General features: G+C 36.5%; 1 protein-coding gene across 7 annotated transcripts; it reads left to right on the plus strand.

Moving 5' to 3' along the window:
* Window positions 1–3,442: 3,442 nt before the first annotated feature.
* LOC137835352 (Met-10+ like family protein) lies at window positions 3,443–17,507 on the plus strand. Of its 7 annotated transcripts, none has more exons than XM_068643824.2 (9): window positions 3,443–4,383; window positions 5,737–5,835; window positions 6,680–6,799; window positions 6,906–7,072; window positions 9,828–9,898; window positions 15,301–15,443; window positions 15,931–16,042; window positions 16,875–16,987; window positions 17,136–17,507. In XM_068643824.2, exons 1-9 carry the CDS (start codon window positions 3,538–3,540, stop codon window positions 17,277–17,279), a joined length of 1,815 nt encoding a protein of 604 aa, XP_068499925.1. In that variant the 5' UTR covers window positions 3,443–3,537; the 3' UTR covers window positions 17,280–17,507. The 7 variants fall into 7 exon arrangements, 3 of the variants coding, with proteins under 3 accessions (XP_068499925.1, XP_068499926.1, XP_090158335.1); XR_016520915.1 differs by having other exon boundaries at window positions 3,461–4,383; window positions 6,906–7,055; XM_090302209.1 differs by having other exon boundaries at window positions 3,464–4,424.
* Window positions 17,508–17,745: the final 238 nt, after the last annotated feature.

Consider the following 17,745-nt stretch of genomic DNA (forward strand, 5'->3'; position numbering starts at 1 on the left):
TCGGACTCGAAAGTTAACCAAAAGTCAAAGTAGGACCTCGAAGGTTGGGCCCACTAGGATGTTCAGTTGGCAAGGGAGGAGCCTTGCTAGGCTCACAGATAAGGGGTGTCGAGGAGAGGGCGGCATCGAGTTACGGCGTGGAGGCCACAGACCTCGGCATCCCAAGAGTAAAGATGTGTCAGAAAGGTGGTTTCCAAGCCATATCCCAGTTACCAAAAGAAGAAGCCCAAGTCACGAGGGATCCGTGCATGGGGTGTAGGGAGGCTGATGAGAATTAAATAAAGGAGGCTTTTATTAATGAAGGAAGAGGGCATTCACCCTCACATTTGAAGTTCTTCCTTCTAGTCTTCTCAAAATTAAAAGAAGACATAAAATAAAGAGAGGATCAAGCCTAACACCAAAGAAGTCTATAAGCTTTCAAGAATGTAAATATCTCTCTTTATAGTTTCTTTTAATTTGTAAATAATATAGAATAGTGTTTAGAAAGGTGCTTAGAGGGAAACATTAGACACCTCTTTTGTAAAAGCATCTTTAGGCTTTAGTTTAGAAAATTCTAGAAGCTTGGGGAGTGAGCTTAGTAAGAGGGGCGTGATCTTATGAGCATTTTGGGTAGCTTAGGGAATAAGCTATGTAAATGACCAGCCCTTGCTCCTATAAAAGGAGGGCTTAGGTCCTTCACAATGCAGATTGGAAATTAGCAATAGAGAAACTCTACTCAATTTGAGAGGGAATTTGTGCGAACTTGTCTTCTCCTTCACCTTGTCTTATCTTGAGTGCATTTGGTTCTCTCAAGTGGCGGCACTAGCTCACTCATCTTGGAGCCTTCATCCTCTAAGTGGCGTGATCATCAAACCAAAGCATCCATCTCCATAAGTTCTTCTTCCTTTCATCTCCATTATCATACGAAGCATAAACATGTCTTAGTTTCTTTTGTTCGGTTCATCTTCCTTTTCTTGCACTTATGTTCGGCTGTTTTCAATTATTTTTGTTTTGATTCGGTTCTGTAGCTTCTTTTCATAATCTGTTCGGTTCATTTGCTTTCTTAAGAGTTTCAATCGGTTCATTTGCCTTTTTCCACAATTTGTTCGGTTCAATTGACAATAGGTGGATCTTCCATATGAGTTTGGTGTTTGGTGCAAGTTTTGGTGAGTTCTTGAAACATAGAACCTTGATCCAATTCTATTAAAAGTGCCTAAGCTATCTCCAACTCAAGTTGATTCCATAGAATGTCAAAGAATCATCTCTACTTTGATAGTGGAATCATATCAGAGGCGGTAGTACGCACCACCATCAAAAAGCCACTGGGACAGAGACGACTCGTAAGGGTCATGTCCCAGGGGTGATCTGCATGCATGGCATGTGAAGGGGTAGAGTATGCTCGAGAAGGATGACCCCTCAGATATTGGGCGTATGAGTTGACGTCTGAGTGGTCATTCCGCGCTAGATGCACTTCGACAGGGCAACCTTACGCACTAAGATGGTCCTAAGACTGGGTGATAGTGTCGCTAAGGTGCGCCCACAGTGCGTGTAAGTCTCAAGTTGACACGTGGACAGAAACACTGGAAAGGTATATAAGGTTTTACGATAAACAAAATGAGGTACGCTTTTACACATTCTAGGACATTTTCCAGAAGTTAAGATTTTTAGTTACACACTGCTCTGAACATTGACCTTACGGTGTTCTGCGACGAGAAGTGTTTCAGTGTTTTCTGCCCAATAACTGACTTGAGCGTCGGAGTGCAAACGGCCGTGAGGGCGCCATTTGTCTCTCTGTTTCAGGTGTTTACGGTGGAGGAAGGAGAACGTTGGAGCAGGAGCAAAGGGTTCTTGAAGCGCAGCTCGTAGAGACGCACAAAGGTGTTCAGGTCAACCGGCGGGAACAAAAAGCAAATCTAAACAGAAAACACAAAATTGCATGGAATCCTACACAAAATTGCACACAGATTGCTTAAGAACAATTGAACAAGATGCACCGATTGGAATTTCCAAACAACACACCAAATCAATTCGAAAATTAAAAAAAAAAACAGCAAGACAATATAAAAGTGATGAACAACACGAAATCAAGAATCAACATAAAAATTTAAGACGAAAAGAAGAAGGCACACTTAGCTCTTGAAGAACCTTGGCTCTAAATACAACTTGATGGAGTAGTGCCTTCATTCCGATTGGATTTTCTTGGTGGAGATATGCGGAAGCTTCATGGATTGAAATGGACAAGGAGCTCACGTAGAACTTGTGGATTATGTGAAGGTGAAGGCTAAGTATGGAGAGTGATAGGTGAGGCCTAATCACTTGATCTAGTGGAAATTTGAAGACTAAGTGTCTATCCTAAAGAGGTAGAGACAAGAGTGAAATTGGCTAGCAATTTGGGCAGCAATTCACTCATTCATTAATCTTGAAATTACATGAACCAAGCACCTCTTTATATAGCATGAAAGGGATGGATTTGAACAAGTAGAAATGGTGGGAAATTTCAAATGAAATGGGTTTGAATTTGGCGCCTAAAATGAGCTCACATGGAAGGTGTGACATGATGTGTAGCAAGTGCTTATTTTAGATCTAATGGGCCGGCCTAGATTTAATTAGGAGTTTTCTAGAAAGCCTAATTTAACCTGGGTTGGTCTTTAGATGTCATGGGTGTAATATATGACCCATATTACACCGGTTAAACCATCCAACCAGTGTAATATATGACCCATATTCAACAACTTTTTGAATTTTTCTTTCATAAATAGTGGGTGACCATAAACGTCATAGAAGTAACCACTTACAAGCACATAGGTAACCAGTTTTGCGTGTGCTAGAATGTGGTTGGGTAACTAGTTCTGGTAGAGTGGCTGTAATATACGATCCATATTACACCGGTTAAGCCATCTAACCGGTGTAATATATGTGCTTCCAGCTGCTTCTTTCTCCCTCCCTCCAACTAGGTCGCTGTTTCTTTCTCCCTTTTGTTCGACCTACCCACTTCTGCTTCTGCACCCCCACTCAAACGCTAAACTCTTACGCTCTTACAAAACTGCCACAAAATTACAAAAAACCCTACTGTCACATCCTCACCTAATATCACGTATGCATCAAGTCTGTTTTAGTTGACAAAGAGTGTTAACAAAACATTATTATTTACACTAACATTAACATTGTATGGAAACACATTCTTCAACAACAAACATCTAAAACGGGTGTAATAAATAATTATTACATTAAGTGTCAATTGATTTTTATGTTTCATGTTTAATAGCTTTATTAAGTTAATAATGACGTGCAAATTGTTTGCATCCTTAAGTTATATCTGTACTTTTAAATAAAGTATTTTTATTTTAAAAGTATAAAAAATAATTTAATATACATTTTTATCTATTTTATATTGTAAGTTTATATATTTCTGAGATAATTATTTATGTTGTTTATTAAATATATCTTAATTTCATATAGATTTAGTCCTTACAAGTTTTGGGTTAGGTTGTAGTTTTGTTTGTATGAGAATGAAGTCCCATATGAGTTGAATCTTCTTCATCTTTGAGTTGAGAGGTGATGGTTAGCAGGAGCATGAGCAACGTATTCCTAAAGCCCTATCTCATTCCCCTTCCCTCAAAATTCTTGTTTCCCAACACACTCAAACCCTCCCTTGCTCTTACCCTTAAAACTACTTTCTTCATCCCACACTTCTCCACAACTCCTCTCTCCTACGGGCCCTCCCTCCGCAAGGGTACAATACCTTCCCACTCCCAATCCCAATCCTCCCAAAATCAAAACGACGCCGTCCTCCGGGAAGAAGCCTTCACCCGCGTCTTCCTTCTCGCCGCCCTTCGCGTCCCCTCCGCCGAATGCTCCGCCCTCGAAGGCCGCCTCCGCGGCCACCTTCTCAACTGGCCCCGCGTCCGCAACATTGCCCGCGTCCCCGGCGACGACCTCGACCCTAGCCTCGCCCCTCTCTTACCTCAACCAATTAACGGTGACGGCGAATTCGAAAACGAAGAAGAAAGAACTCTCGTCTCGGTGCAGCGCCGGATCCATGGTAAGGCCGACGGAGATGGCGAAGTTCTGAGCCCCGTTCTGTACCGCGACAAACTCGCAAGGACGTTCAACTCGCGCGGATTCGTGAAGTTCCGCAACCTCGCGAAGATTTCGCGGCCGAATAGGAATAAGAAGAGGAAGAAGATGAAGGAGGCGATGGAAGTGGAAGAGGGTAGGCGCGTGGGGCAGAATGGTTTTGCCGTGGTTGAGGTTGTTGAGGAGGAAGAAGAAGATAGTGTTGGTATGAGGAGGTTACTGGGAGAAGAGTTTGCGAGTAGCAAGTGGAGGGGCTCGACGAGGTTGCTGCTTCTGGACGAACGCTACGCGGGTCGCAGTGTGGAGGAGTTGCCCGAGGCAATTAAGGTGGTGCCTCTGTTCTTTCAGTAGTCACTCTTTCCTATTCTGTGAGTTTTCACTGTTTGCAAATACGCCTTTTCTGCGCCAATTGTGGTTTGTTTGTGTGATTCGTTTTTCAACTTTTTGTGTACATTACGAAGAGAAGATATGATTATAGTTATAATGACGTTTGAATAAACATTTTAATAAGCACTCTTGGGAGAAGAAAAATCAGAATGAAAAATAAAATAAAATTGTAAATTAGTTTAACCATAAGCTAAAAGACATTAACATTTTTTAGAGAAGCTGATGCGAGAGAACTTTTACAAATTAATTTATGTATAAACTAATTTTAGTTTATGAAGAAACTCATTTTCATTATTTTTTTCTTGTCTTAAAAGTACCATGAAAATGTTTATCCAGACAGGTTCTAAGCATGTTCAAATCATAAATGTGATAGGTGCTGCTGTTGGTACAGCGAAGTTCCTTGTAAATGCTCTAGCATTGAATCTTGGTAGTCACATATTTTCTGTTTTCAAAGTTGACTAGATTTAGTTATATGTGTTTAGCCATAATGTAGCTTCCCGTAGGAAATTTTGCGAGAGTCGCGTGGGTTCTAGTCTGTCATTCATTTGAATGTAGATATGTATGGTCAAAGAGCAATAATTTTATTTGATAGTGCACAAACTTATCTAACTTAGTAAGGAGGGATTTGTTTTTATTTTCTTAGAATAGATAAGTGTGTCTATAGGAAGTCCATGCACTTGATTATTTTAAAGATAAGAGTTAACTGCAGAAGTAATTTGTTTTATAGCGGCAAACCCTTCTACAAGGAGATTTTTTTAACTGGTGTTGGTCAAATTGGATGATGCAATAAGGGAGGTATTCAATCCACAAATATGCAGTACATTGTGATGCCAAGGTGTACTGTAAAAATCTGAAATCATATTGGTTTAACTGTCATGACCTTTTGTTTGATATTCTTTTTAGTTTATTGGACTTTACTCAGGTTATGTTGGCCTTCGTGTAAGTTTAGGGTTATTTTGGAAGAAAACTTATATTGTTTGTTCTCGAAGTCCATAGTACCAATCTTATTTTACGGCTCTCTACAAGTTTCAATAGTGGTAGGTCAAAGGTGAACCAGTGAACAGTTACCAAACTATATTTAGTTTAGAATTTTTGTTAGATACTATACTATTGAGTATTGGCCTGATGTTGGATATCTCCTCGTTCTTTCATGTTCCATCTCTTAGTTTAAAATCGGATCAATCACTATTATATGTATGTTTTTCTTATTATTAATATTTTGAAAATTTGTCCTATATGTGCTTTTGACATTTGATATTTCATCTAATAACTTATATTCTGCCCTGTCTTCAGGCTGTTTTGAAGGAGTATGCAGAAAAGAGTACAATGTTGACCCTTGAGCTAGTTAGATGCAAGCTGACACTATTCTATGATTACTGGCAGATGACCGAGGTACAAGGACACACTGTTATACACATAATCTGGGTTGACACTATTCTATGAAGTTTGGGTTTTTAGTTACAATTGATGTCTGGTTTATATAGTTGGGAAGTCTCACCGTGTCGGTTTCAATTTCTTAAGTGAAATTTAAGCCTAATTCAATTTCACAAAACCAACTTGTAAGATGTGGTTTGCATCCCACTTTATATATATATATATATATATATATATATATATATATTATGATTTGGCCATATCCCTAGTTGAGTGGGATATCCAACATAATTCGGGGAGGGCAACTTATATATTTGTTGAAGAAATTTCACTTAATCTGATATGGTATTAGAGCTTATAGTCTTTGTAATGGCCTATTCTTTGATAGGCTCACTTGGTTTGGTAAGTATTTGTGGAGGGGGTATTGGGAAATTTCACATCACTTGCCTTAATTCTTGGAGTATGATTTATATATCTGTTGGGCAACTTTGCTCAATGCCATTGGTTTTAGGATAAATTTTGACATGATATCAGAGCCTATAGCTCATCTTGGTAATTGTCTATTCTGGTAGACTTGTTAGTTCTGGTAGATATCTGTGGAGAAGGGCTGTTAAGGAAGTCCCACATCATCTCCTGACTCAATTCTTAGGGTGCGGTTATGTATTTGTTGAGCAACTTTATAATGTCAATTGGTTTTAAGATAAAATCTGATATATATCAGTAGTTATTTTTTAAATTTAAATTCACATTGATGTATGCAACCAAGAATGTTTTTTGATCAGTTTTACCTGTTTGGTGTTCTTTATTCAACTTCAAATAGTGAATAAAATAAAAAATTATCAGGTCTATATCACTGTTGCAGGTATTGGAGACCTTGCTGCCTGCGGGTATGATTATTCCTTCAGCTTTTGAGACTGTTGGTCATATAGCACACCTAAATTTGAGGGATGAACATTTACCGTACAAGAGGCTAATTGCAAAGGTTTTTATTTTAGAAATAATTTTGGTTTTTGCATTAAATGTGAAATGTAAAATGTATTGCAAATTCTTATCTGAGTTAATTTATGAAAGGCTACTTTCATATCCAGGTTGTGCTGGATAAAAATAGGCCAAAGATAGGAACGGTTGTGAACAAGATTGATTCCATTCAAAATGAGTACAGGACCATGCAGCTTGAGGTTTTGGCAGGAAACCACTCTCTTGTGACTACAGTAGTTGAGAATGGAATTCGCTTTCAGGTTGACTTAGCAACAGTGTATGCTCTTATTTCCATCCCTGACCAACATAGAAGACTTGATTTACTAATTGCTCAATTAATGTCATTTCATGAAAATGGTTTGATATGGTCTAGGCATAACCTTAATAAGATACTATGATTGGATTTTCTGTTTGTGTAAGACTGGTGAAACAAGTATATCCTTCCCTGATCTGAAATCTATGTGTAGGCTAGGAATCTTAGTAAGTGGGTTTATGCCTAACTCAACCTTACAAAACCGGTTTGTAAGTTGGGATTACATCCCACTTATATATTATAATTTGGCTAATTCCTAATCAATGTGAGTGTGAGATTAAATATTTATGAGTGGTCTAACAGGAGTCCAATAATGGTGGCATAATAGCTCCAAAAAACTTGATTAGGATAAACTCGGAAGAACTCTGATACTATCTTAGTGAGTTTATGCTTAACTTAATCTCACAAAATTGGCTTATAAGGTGAGGATTGCACCTCATTTATTTATTATAATCTGGCCTAATTCCTACTCGATTTGAGATCTCCAATAGAATTATGTGATAGGTAGCTACAATACAAGCAAGAAAAACTAGAAGGAAGGACTTATGTATGAAAATGTTTGTATTACAGTGACATTAGAATAAAAGATTCTGGTATATTCTACGTACTGTGGTATATGAATGAAAAAGACTGACAGTTCCCATTCCAAACCTAATTCCATCTTCTTTGATTAATATTCTCTCTCTCTCTCTACAACAAACCCACATGCACTCCCCTCATGCTCTGCTGCTAGGTTTGCAGTTACTTAATATTTCTCTATCACCCCTAAGACTGACCAGGTGCATCACACCTTTTACCTCCTTACATACACCATAGGCATCTCGGGCCTTGGGGCTGCATCACGATTAAGAAATGTAGATTTTGATATCACGATTAAGAAATGTAGATTTTTGACTTTTTGTTGAAAAGTTTTATAAGGAGTTTTCTTTGGCAGGCATTGGTATTTGGTGTTCCTATGAATTATAGATAGATTTACATTTAAGATTCTCCCTTTCTTTCTACTCGTTCAGACATAGTTTAGTTTGTTAATATGGTTATGGGTATTGATACATTTACTTGTATCTTTCTGTTTATAAAAACGTCTTATAAAAACTGTACATTTTAGACCCTTTAGTGTCATGTGTACAGTATATGTTGTCTCAATCTGTCTTACTGTCCATGTGTTCTTCATCTCTTTCCTTTAAATTATTGCTGAAGACAGACAACTTTGTGCACTTCATAATGTTGGAAATGATGTTTTCTAGATGTTATGGCATATGTATTGTTGCTTTTCTGGATACTAAGAATCAGTTCCCCCTTCAATGCATATAATTAGTACATGGCGAGCCTTTGTTGTGACCTCCAAATATTCTCTGTATTCCTCTTTTAATTACAACATTATTCTCCATATCTAGAATCTGGCAAGAGAAAGCCCTTCATGTTGTACTGGTTATTCACATGAACGCTTTCAATTTTTCATCACAATTGTTCACTATGTATGAATGGTTTTTTCATGGAAATTAAAAAGTTGGTTAACTAAGATAATACGAAGGGTAAGAGGCAAAAAAATGTATATACAAAAAACAGTTACAAAAATCAATCCCGGTTATTACTTGTTTGTTATAGATTACAAAGACATTATCTGTTTTGATTGATTTAGTACCTTTGAAAAAGGTAGACAATGAGCCAAAATCTTATTTAGGAAGGTATGATTCTGTATTTGGAAGTTTATAATATTAATTCCAGATTAGTAAATTGTAGGGTATGGTGTTACTTTTGAGTGTTAGTTAAGTCTTTTGTTAAAAAGCAGTTATGGTGGATTGTGATGGCAGATTTCTAACCAGCTGTCATTCTATAGAGATGGCGTGCCAGGTCTCATGTCATGACCATACCAGAAGTGGCTGCCATGGCAGAAATGGTGGAAAGACGGTGCTTGACCTGATCCAACCCAATCCTTAATTAAGATATCCCCTAGAAACCAAATCCAGGCCCCAAACATTAAACAAAAACTTAAACTGCTTCTGTAATAAGGCATTGATGGCCTAAAATCTAATTTGGACAGATACTATTCTGTTTTAGGAAGTTATTAGGTTGTTATTATTATATTGATTTGGATCAGGCAGTTAGATGTTATGATGTAACTGCCTGCTACAGTGGTATACAGGTTGTGCTACAGATTTGTAAAAGACAATTAAGGCATTAGATTATTATTCCTTGTGTTTTAAAGGTGGAAACTCCTTGTTAGGGACCCTGTTTTTGTACTCAAATGGCCTAAAACAAGATTATTTCCATTATTATTCTGTGTGTTTATTTCTTGAGTCAAACACTAGATTGGTTGCTTTGACTCTGGACCTCAATGTCGTTCAATAACCAATAACGGTTATAGCAATGTAACACTATAATATGGTGTATTTTACCCTTCCGCCATTGGCAGCTTGAGAAGTGAGGCCAGCTACGTGTTGCCATAGGCTGCATGTTTATATGGCAGAACTTTGGCTTAAGAACCTTACTGGACCTACATTGTTACAGTATTGCATGCGAGTCAGTTACTGGTTTCACCTTTTGCATATATTGATTATTGTTATGAAATTTCATTCAATGAATATGGAATCTAAAATAAAAGGTAAATTAATATCTATTTTTTTTTTCAAATTTCAAAACATACTCAGGAAATTAGGTAAAATAAATAAATGCAAGAGTATGAATGATCACTTTTGTTTCTTTTCTTCTTTTTGTGCAGATATTGGAGTTCTAGGCTTGGAACTGAAAGACAAAGGCTTCTGAGTGGTTTCACTCGGACAGATGTTGTCTGTATGTGTCTACCCTTGTAAAATAAGCCTACTTATGTGATACCACTTTCAATATCTTTTAATTATTGTCATTTTGATAATGGAATCTAGCTGGTTAGAGCATCTGATGTGAAATGTTGATGAGTGATAACAATTGACAACATTTTGGTTTGTTTGCTGTGAGTCAGAGTTTGAAAATAAAAAATCTGTCAGAAATTAGAATATATGGACATATATTATCATATATCTGAATCTGATCAAATTTTATATTACCCTTTAGGATTAATTTTCCTATTTTCCTTTATATTTGGATTGGTCTCCGTGTTTCCTTGTCTCATGATTTGTTTCCCCGTTTAGTTAGAAGGACTATGCTTAGTATAAATAAGAGTTAGTACTCTAAATGTAGGAATGAGATTGATGTAAAATGCTAGGAAATGGAATATTATCCAATGGGGATTTTAAGTTATTCAACAACATTTTGGTTTTGGTTCAAAAAGTGCTCACTAATGTCATTTTAGTAATTTGTTACGACATAATTTGTAGCCTGCTTCTTGTCCACAAGAGATTAGTTGATTTATTTGTATGATATCTGTTAGAAAAACTGTTTCAGATATTATTCAGAGTAGCAATTGCTCTTAAATGGAATACAAAGACTTAACTAAAAATCCTAATCTATGATGGATATAATCTATTCCTACAATTCAGAACCAATGACCCCGTACAAAAAATATAAAATATACTGTCAGCTTATTAATCTTCTTAATTATGGAATGTAATTAAGTATCCTAATTATGTAACTAACACTGTCCAAGGAAATATTAACTACAACATAAATCTGGGATTTTGACACTCCCCCTCAAGTTGGTGAGTGGATGTCATCCATTCCCAACTTGCCAATAATAGACTGAAATGTAGCACTACTTAGTTCTTTTGTCAATACATCTACAAGTTGATTTCCAGAGGGTACAAATGGTGTACATATTGTCCCATTATCCAACTTCTCCTTTATGAAGACTTTTTCTACTTAAACATGATCATGTTGCAATAGATTATGTGCAATATTTATTATTGACTTGCTATCACTATATAATTACTTAGGCTTCTTCCAATCAATCTTCAAGTTTTAAAATTATCTTTAACCATAGTATTTCACAAATTCCTAAGGTCATGGCTCTAAACTCTGCCTTTGCACTTCATCTCACCACAACATTTTTGTTTCTTGCTCCTCCAAGTGACTAAATTTCCTCCAATAAAAGTGCAATATCCAGAGGTAGATCTTTTGTTGTCTATAGAACTTGCATAATCAGCGTTTGTGTAGGCTTTTAATATCATCTCATTCCATTTTGTAGACATATATCCTTTTCCAGGGATTCCTTTCAAGTACATCTATTGGTCTATGGTCTGTCATGCCTGTTTCTTCCAAGATATTTAAAGCATATTTCCTTTAAGAAACTACAATATGCCTTTCTTTGATTGGGCCCCTTCAATGACTAGAAAGTATTTGAGACATCCAAGGTCTTTGGTTTGAAAGTGATTGCATAAGTGTTTGTTTTGCCGTGAGATTCTAGTAACATCATTATGTCATCAACATACACAATTAACATCTTTCAGAACAGGTGTAACAATAAAAAACTAAATGATCTTCTTCATTGTGTTTCAGCCTAAAGATTTGAACAATGTGAGTGAATTTTCCAAACTAAGCACGGGGAGATTGCTTGAGAACACAGAGGAATTGGTGTAATTTACAAACCAAGTTAGACTCCCCTGAGCAACAATTCCAAAATGTTGCTCCATGTAAATATCCTTTTCTAGATCACCATGAAGGAAAACACTTTTTACATCTAAATTATGAAAAGGCCAATGATGTTTAGTTGGCATGTTAAGGAAGAGACCCACAATAGTCATTTTGGCTATGGGTGAAAAAGTATCACTGTAAGCAAGGCCATTAATTTGAGTATATCCCTTACCAATCTAACTTCAAGGCGATCAACTTCACCATTTGCCCCAACTTTAACTGTGTAAACCCAATGACAACTAACAACCTTCTGTCCAGGTGGAAGAGGATTAAGTGCCATGTACCATTATGTTCAAGAGCCTGCATTTCAACAATCCCGACTTGTCGCCACCTAAGATGATCAAGTGTCTCTTTCGCATATTTAGGAATGGTAATAGAAGATACTGAGGAGATAAAAGAACAATAGGAAGTAGTCAAATGATGATAACTTAAAAAATTGTAAATAGGATGAAGATTGCATGTAGAGTGAGTATCTTTTTGAATGTCAATAGGCCAATTTGAATCTTCATCATAAAAAGTCTTTATATGGAACAATGATGGTGAAGGACTTGATGAAAAGGACTCATTATATAGTATTGGACTACTCATTTGAGTCTGTTGTTGGTAGGTGATAAAAGGAGGGGGTGATGGTCTAGGTGATGTTTGAGGAGAGTAATTAGGATTATTGACAATGTTAGGAATATGATACACAAAGGTCTCAACTAAAGGCAAATGCAAGATTTGTTGTATAAAGTTAACATCTTGTGTGGACGAGGAGAAGAAAGGAGTTTCTTCGAAAAAAAGGTGACACTTGCAGACATGTAATATTTTTTAGTGTCAAGGGAATAACATAGATACCCTTCTTAAAGATGAGAATATCCTGAGAAGACACATATGATAGTTTGGGATGAGAGTTTGTCCAATACACAACCAAAGGCTTGAGGAGAAATGAGAAATAGAGGTTCATTTGGAAACACAATGGAATATGGAACTTTATTGTCCAAAGAAGTAGAGAGCATTCTATTAATATGATAACAAACAATAAGGATGACACCACTCCAGTGATGGACATGTATATTGTCACCAAGCAATAAGGTACGAACAATTTCAGTTAAGTGTAATTTTTTTCTCTTTGCTATATCATTTTGCTGAGGTGAATGAGGATAGGTGGACAGACGTAAAATGTCATGTGAATCTAAAAGAGTGGAAAAACCAAAAGAAAAGTATTCTTTTGACATTATCGCACCTTAACTTGGCCAATTGGCTTTTAATTTCATTAAGGAAAGGCACAAAGATATTGAAAAGTTTAAACCTACCTTTCATTAAGTAAAACACAAGTACAACAAGAATATTCATCAGTAAAAGTGACAAAATAAGGAAACCCAAAGGATGTGACTTGGTGTGGACCTCAAATGTCAGAATGAATTATAGAAGAGACAAAGCTGCATCTTGTTTCAGTTCTTTTTTGGAAAAGAAGACTCAATATGTTTTTGTAATTGACATAACTCACATTTTGAGACATGGAGTTTGTTAAGTTCAGGAATCATCCTTTTTAATTTTGATACGTGTGGATGACCCAAACGATCATGCAAAAGCTTGGGATATGGATGCTAAACAAGACATTGATAGTCCAGTGCCAAGATAGTAGAGTTCTCCGGATTCATGTTCTTCACCAATTATGACCTTGTATAACAAAAGAATTTGCATCAAAGGTTAACTTACGGAACAATTTAAAGATTTAGTTAATTGACTTGAGGAAATTATATTAAAAGGATAATTAGGGACAAGAACATTCTTTAGGTTCAAAGAGGGAGATTTGACTAATACCTTGAGAAGTAACTTTGGATCCATTGGCTAAAGTGACAATATGAGAAATCTTTTGGACAAGAAATGGAAGAAAATAAGGAAATATTACTAGAAATGTGGACAGAAGCACTTGAATGAAATATCCATGGACTTTGACACTCCAAGGTTTGAGAAAGGCAAGCTTTTGACAAAATTAGATTGTGTGAAAGATTCTGCTTGGCTGCTGGATTTTAACTTGAGATATTCTTGATATATTTCATCTGTATATTATGGTTCAACCTTATTAGATTGAAAGGTGTTTGTTGTCTTGTGAGGAAAACCATATAACGAAAAACAGTTATTTTCAGTGTGCCAATTTTCCTACTAAAGGAGCATTGAGGATGTTTGCATTCACTTTGAGAAACGGAAGGCATATAGGAAGAGGAATCCACTAATAATCAGAATTTCAGTGACAGTAGCAAACCAACAACTTAAATCTCTCGCAAAAGGAATGGGTGTCAATAGTCAGAAACAGCAACACTGTACACCCTGCAGCCAGTGCCATCTGTAAAAGACAATAAACAATGGCGGAGGAAGAGTATGAGAGAGAGAGAAGATGAAACCCAACAGAGAGGAGATATAAGCCTCTCAGCCAAAGCTGAAAATAGAGAAACAAGGGTTGAAACAGAAACAAGAAGGTCCAACGAGCCTTGTGAAGGAGTCGTGGAGTTGCTCTGTTGATGGGAGGTGGCACATGGCCTTCATGCGCCAAGTTGTAAGGAGTAGAGAGGCTACATGTGGCGGCGTGTGGTAGAGAATCAGAGACTGTTAGGAACCAAGAATTATAAAGAGAAGAAAAGAAAGGTTTTTATTGAATAGAATGAAAAAAAACAAGAAATAGGAGAGCTAAAGTTCAATCTACAAAAATATTACACACTGCCCCACTCCCCTCTCCTTCTTTCTTATTTATATCTAACTAGCAAATCAATTAACTAATCTATTCTAATTCTGACCTACTCCTCTCTGTATCCTAACAGTATCCTAACAGAGACACACCATATCTTAATGAGAAGGAGGTGGTCGGCAGGGCAACAGAAGATTACAGGATTCACTGTATCTTAATGAGACGAACTAGACTAGGTGTTCGTAGTGGAAAAAAAAAAAGATGACCAGTGGAGGTTAATTCTGCACGGCTGTGGAAAATCACAACATAAGCAGAGTCGGATCGACCTGCACTGATACCAAATTAAGAATGAAAAAATGATAAACAAAGGCTTGACAGATTGATTCTTTTTGCTGTTCCATGTTATTTATAAAAGTAAATTACATCAAGAATACCAAGAGTGTACAAGGAAAAGGCTATATCTAGCTAATTAATTCTAATAAGAAAAAGCAGCCTTTTAGGACTGACTTCTTAACCTATCTAAACAAGTTAAGTTATATAATCAAGACAATTCTAACACATAATAACATCAAATTCCTACATACAGAATCTGGACACAAGTATGTCATCAATGATGTAATTCTTTTCGGAGCTTTCCAAAGATTTTAATGCATGTGCATATCACGGTTGGATAGTATTCTGGAGAAACTACTTGAAATCTCTAAGACATTGGGATATACAAGGTTGACCAGGGAAAAGAAAAATTCCAGAGGCTTGTCAAGACTAGGTTTTTTCCCTTATAGTTTTCTTAATTTAGGTAATGAATACCTAGTCTGCACTAACTTCATTTAAAAGTTGCTGTCAGAGATTTGAAAAATGAACGCATCCTTCCCCCTTGCAACATTATGGATTGTTCTTCTTTATGTTAATCGTGATGAAAAAGTATCCATGGCTTGCTTACATATCTATCATCATTTGACAGGTGATGTTTTCTCGGGAGTTGGTCCTTTAGCCATATCTGCCGCGAGGATAGTTAAGCGTGTTTTTGCTAATGACTTAAATCCATATGCAGTTGAATATCTGGAAAGAAATAGTGTTCTAAATAAACTTGAGAAGAAGATTAAGGTATGATTGCTTGTTGAGTGAGTATTTTCGTTAAGATGTTTTATGGACTTTTCCACATGAATAGATAATAATGAAAAAAGTATGTTGGAATTGGAATCCAAACTTGGAGTTGCAATTTCTTGGTTCATGTTAAAAGAAATGCAACTTATTCTTTTCTTCAACATTTTTAGACTTCTGTAGATTTTTTAAGCCTATTTGTGAAGCCAAGAAGAATGGACACAAAAATACACACGGAAATAGTAAAATATGAAATGTCCTATTAGGATTTGAAATAGTGCATCGTCTGTCATAAGTGTCTTCAGGCACTACTCCTTTCTTGAAGTGTTCATGATTTATAGGACGTGAGTGAGTAATGGTTAAAAGGACGTGCTGTTTATTTTAATGTTATGAAAAACCCTGGCAGAAGTTGCATTTGAATCTGCATGTGGTAGCACTACTTTTCTTGATGAAATTTTATGCCAACTAAGGTCATTGTTTGTTTCTCTAGGTCTTCAACATGGATGGAAGAAGGTTCATTAAGTCTCTTTATGCCAGTGATATATCTCAGTCCATCACACAAGTGGTTATGAACTTGCCAAGTGAAGCTGCAGAATTTCTAGGTTGCCTTTCTTGACAAGATCACTATTTCTTTATCGGCACAATATTTTGTGACACTGTCCAATTTTGATCCATCCCACTCTTCTTTCTGGATAGTACAATTAAATACGTTGAACTTTTCTTAATTTTTCCCCATCAATGGTTGATAGTTCTGGAGTGTAGGGTGAATGGGGGCAAACTGTTTTTCCCTTACTGTTTGGACTGTTTCAAGTAGTTCTGAGTAGTGAGGGTTGCAATGGTCTGTTCACTCCTGGCCACTGCATACATCATACATAAATATATTCCTTTATTGAGAGGAATGGTTGGAAATTGCAAAAAGCAGTGTCTCGATGAGTTAAAGCCTTGTCCAAATGAGTTTGAAGTTGTATATGGTGTTTTCGATTTAACTACAGATCATGAGCTCAAAATCATCCTAATGAAGGTGACAGTAAAGGCATTACCACTCGTTCCTATAATCCTACTCACTCGTTTTAAATTTTTGGTCATAAGATAATCTTACTCTATAAACCTAATGTGGGTTAGAGTAAGAGCGTTAACACTTTTGCGAACGAGATAATCCCTCTTTTTTCATGTCTTGGAAATCTTACTATATAATTGCTTAATTAATGGCTTGGTCATTGATGTGCTGTTTGTCTATGTATTAGTGGAGAATTAAATTTTCTGTGAATGAGATTAGTTACTAGAGTTTTCTTAAATATATTATAAACATGCAATGATCAGCAGAGTTGGGAGCTGATGTACACGGTCTGCTACAATTTTTTAGTTACTTTCTGTAGGAGTAAACAACTATAATATCTAGATTTAATTTCTGAATATGCTTGGCTTCCTCTGCAGATGCATTTCGGGGAATATACAAAAATAGACCTAAGGATGGCGAATATACTTTTCCAATGATCCATGTTTATGGATTCTCCAAAGCGCGAGATCCAGAATTTGATTTTCACGAGGTTGGTTGCTGATATTTTGTGTATATTTTATGTAGGGTCTTTGATTAGATATCGCTAATCACTTTTATTTTTGACTTTGCTGTTGGGCTAGTGTTATGTGTGAACCTTTCTCTAAAGACAACATCTTAATAAACCTCTTCTGATGCAGAGAATAAGAATTGCGCTGGTGGAAGTAGCAGTCAAAGTAGACGTGCGACGGGTACGACTTGTTGCTCCTGGAAAATGGATGCTGTGCGCATCATTTATTCTCCCTAAAAGTGTAGCATTTGCTAATTCCACAGTTGATACCTAAACAGTATTTAATTCATTGCACGAAGTAAATTTTTGTTGCGTTGCATGAGTCGTCTAAATTGATATTGTATATATTGGTAACATGAGGTATTTACTCATTTATTTTTCCAACCTTTAGGTCTGTAGCATTACTAACTAGTGGATATAGAAAAAGTAACAAAGCCCGTAATATTGAATTGTCAGAGCTGCAACCGGCTTGTTCCAAGTTTAATTTAAATTGCTTTAATCATATGGACCAAATTGTTATACTATATATGATTAATTCATATTATTAATGCTATCTCGGTGTGTAACCATTCAAACTTGCAAATTCTTTTAATTGAAAATAGCCGAACATCCGAACATAAAAGAACGTTTATGGTAGAATTATCGAATGGACTTACTACTAGTCCGACGCAGTGCCTTGTACCTTAGCAAGAATGGAGACACCGCAGAGTCTCAGCAACACCGCAGAGTCTCAGCAACCA

The sequence above is a fragment of the Phaseolus vulgaris genome, chromosome 5 (genome assembly GCF_051622355.1).
Source record: "Phaseolus vulgaris cultivar YP4 chromosome 5, ASM5162235v1, whole genome shotgun sequence".
Classification (NCBI taxonomy): Eukaryota; Viridiplantae; Streptophyta; class Magnoliopsida; order Fabales; family Fabaceae; genus Phaseolus; species Phaseolus vulgaris.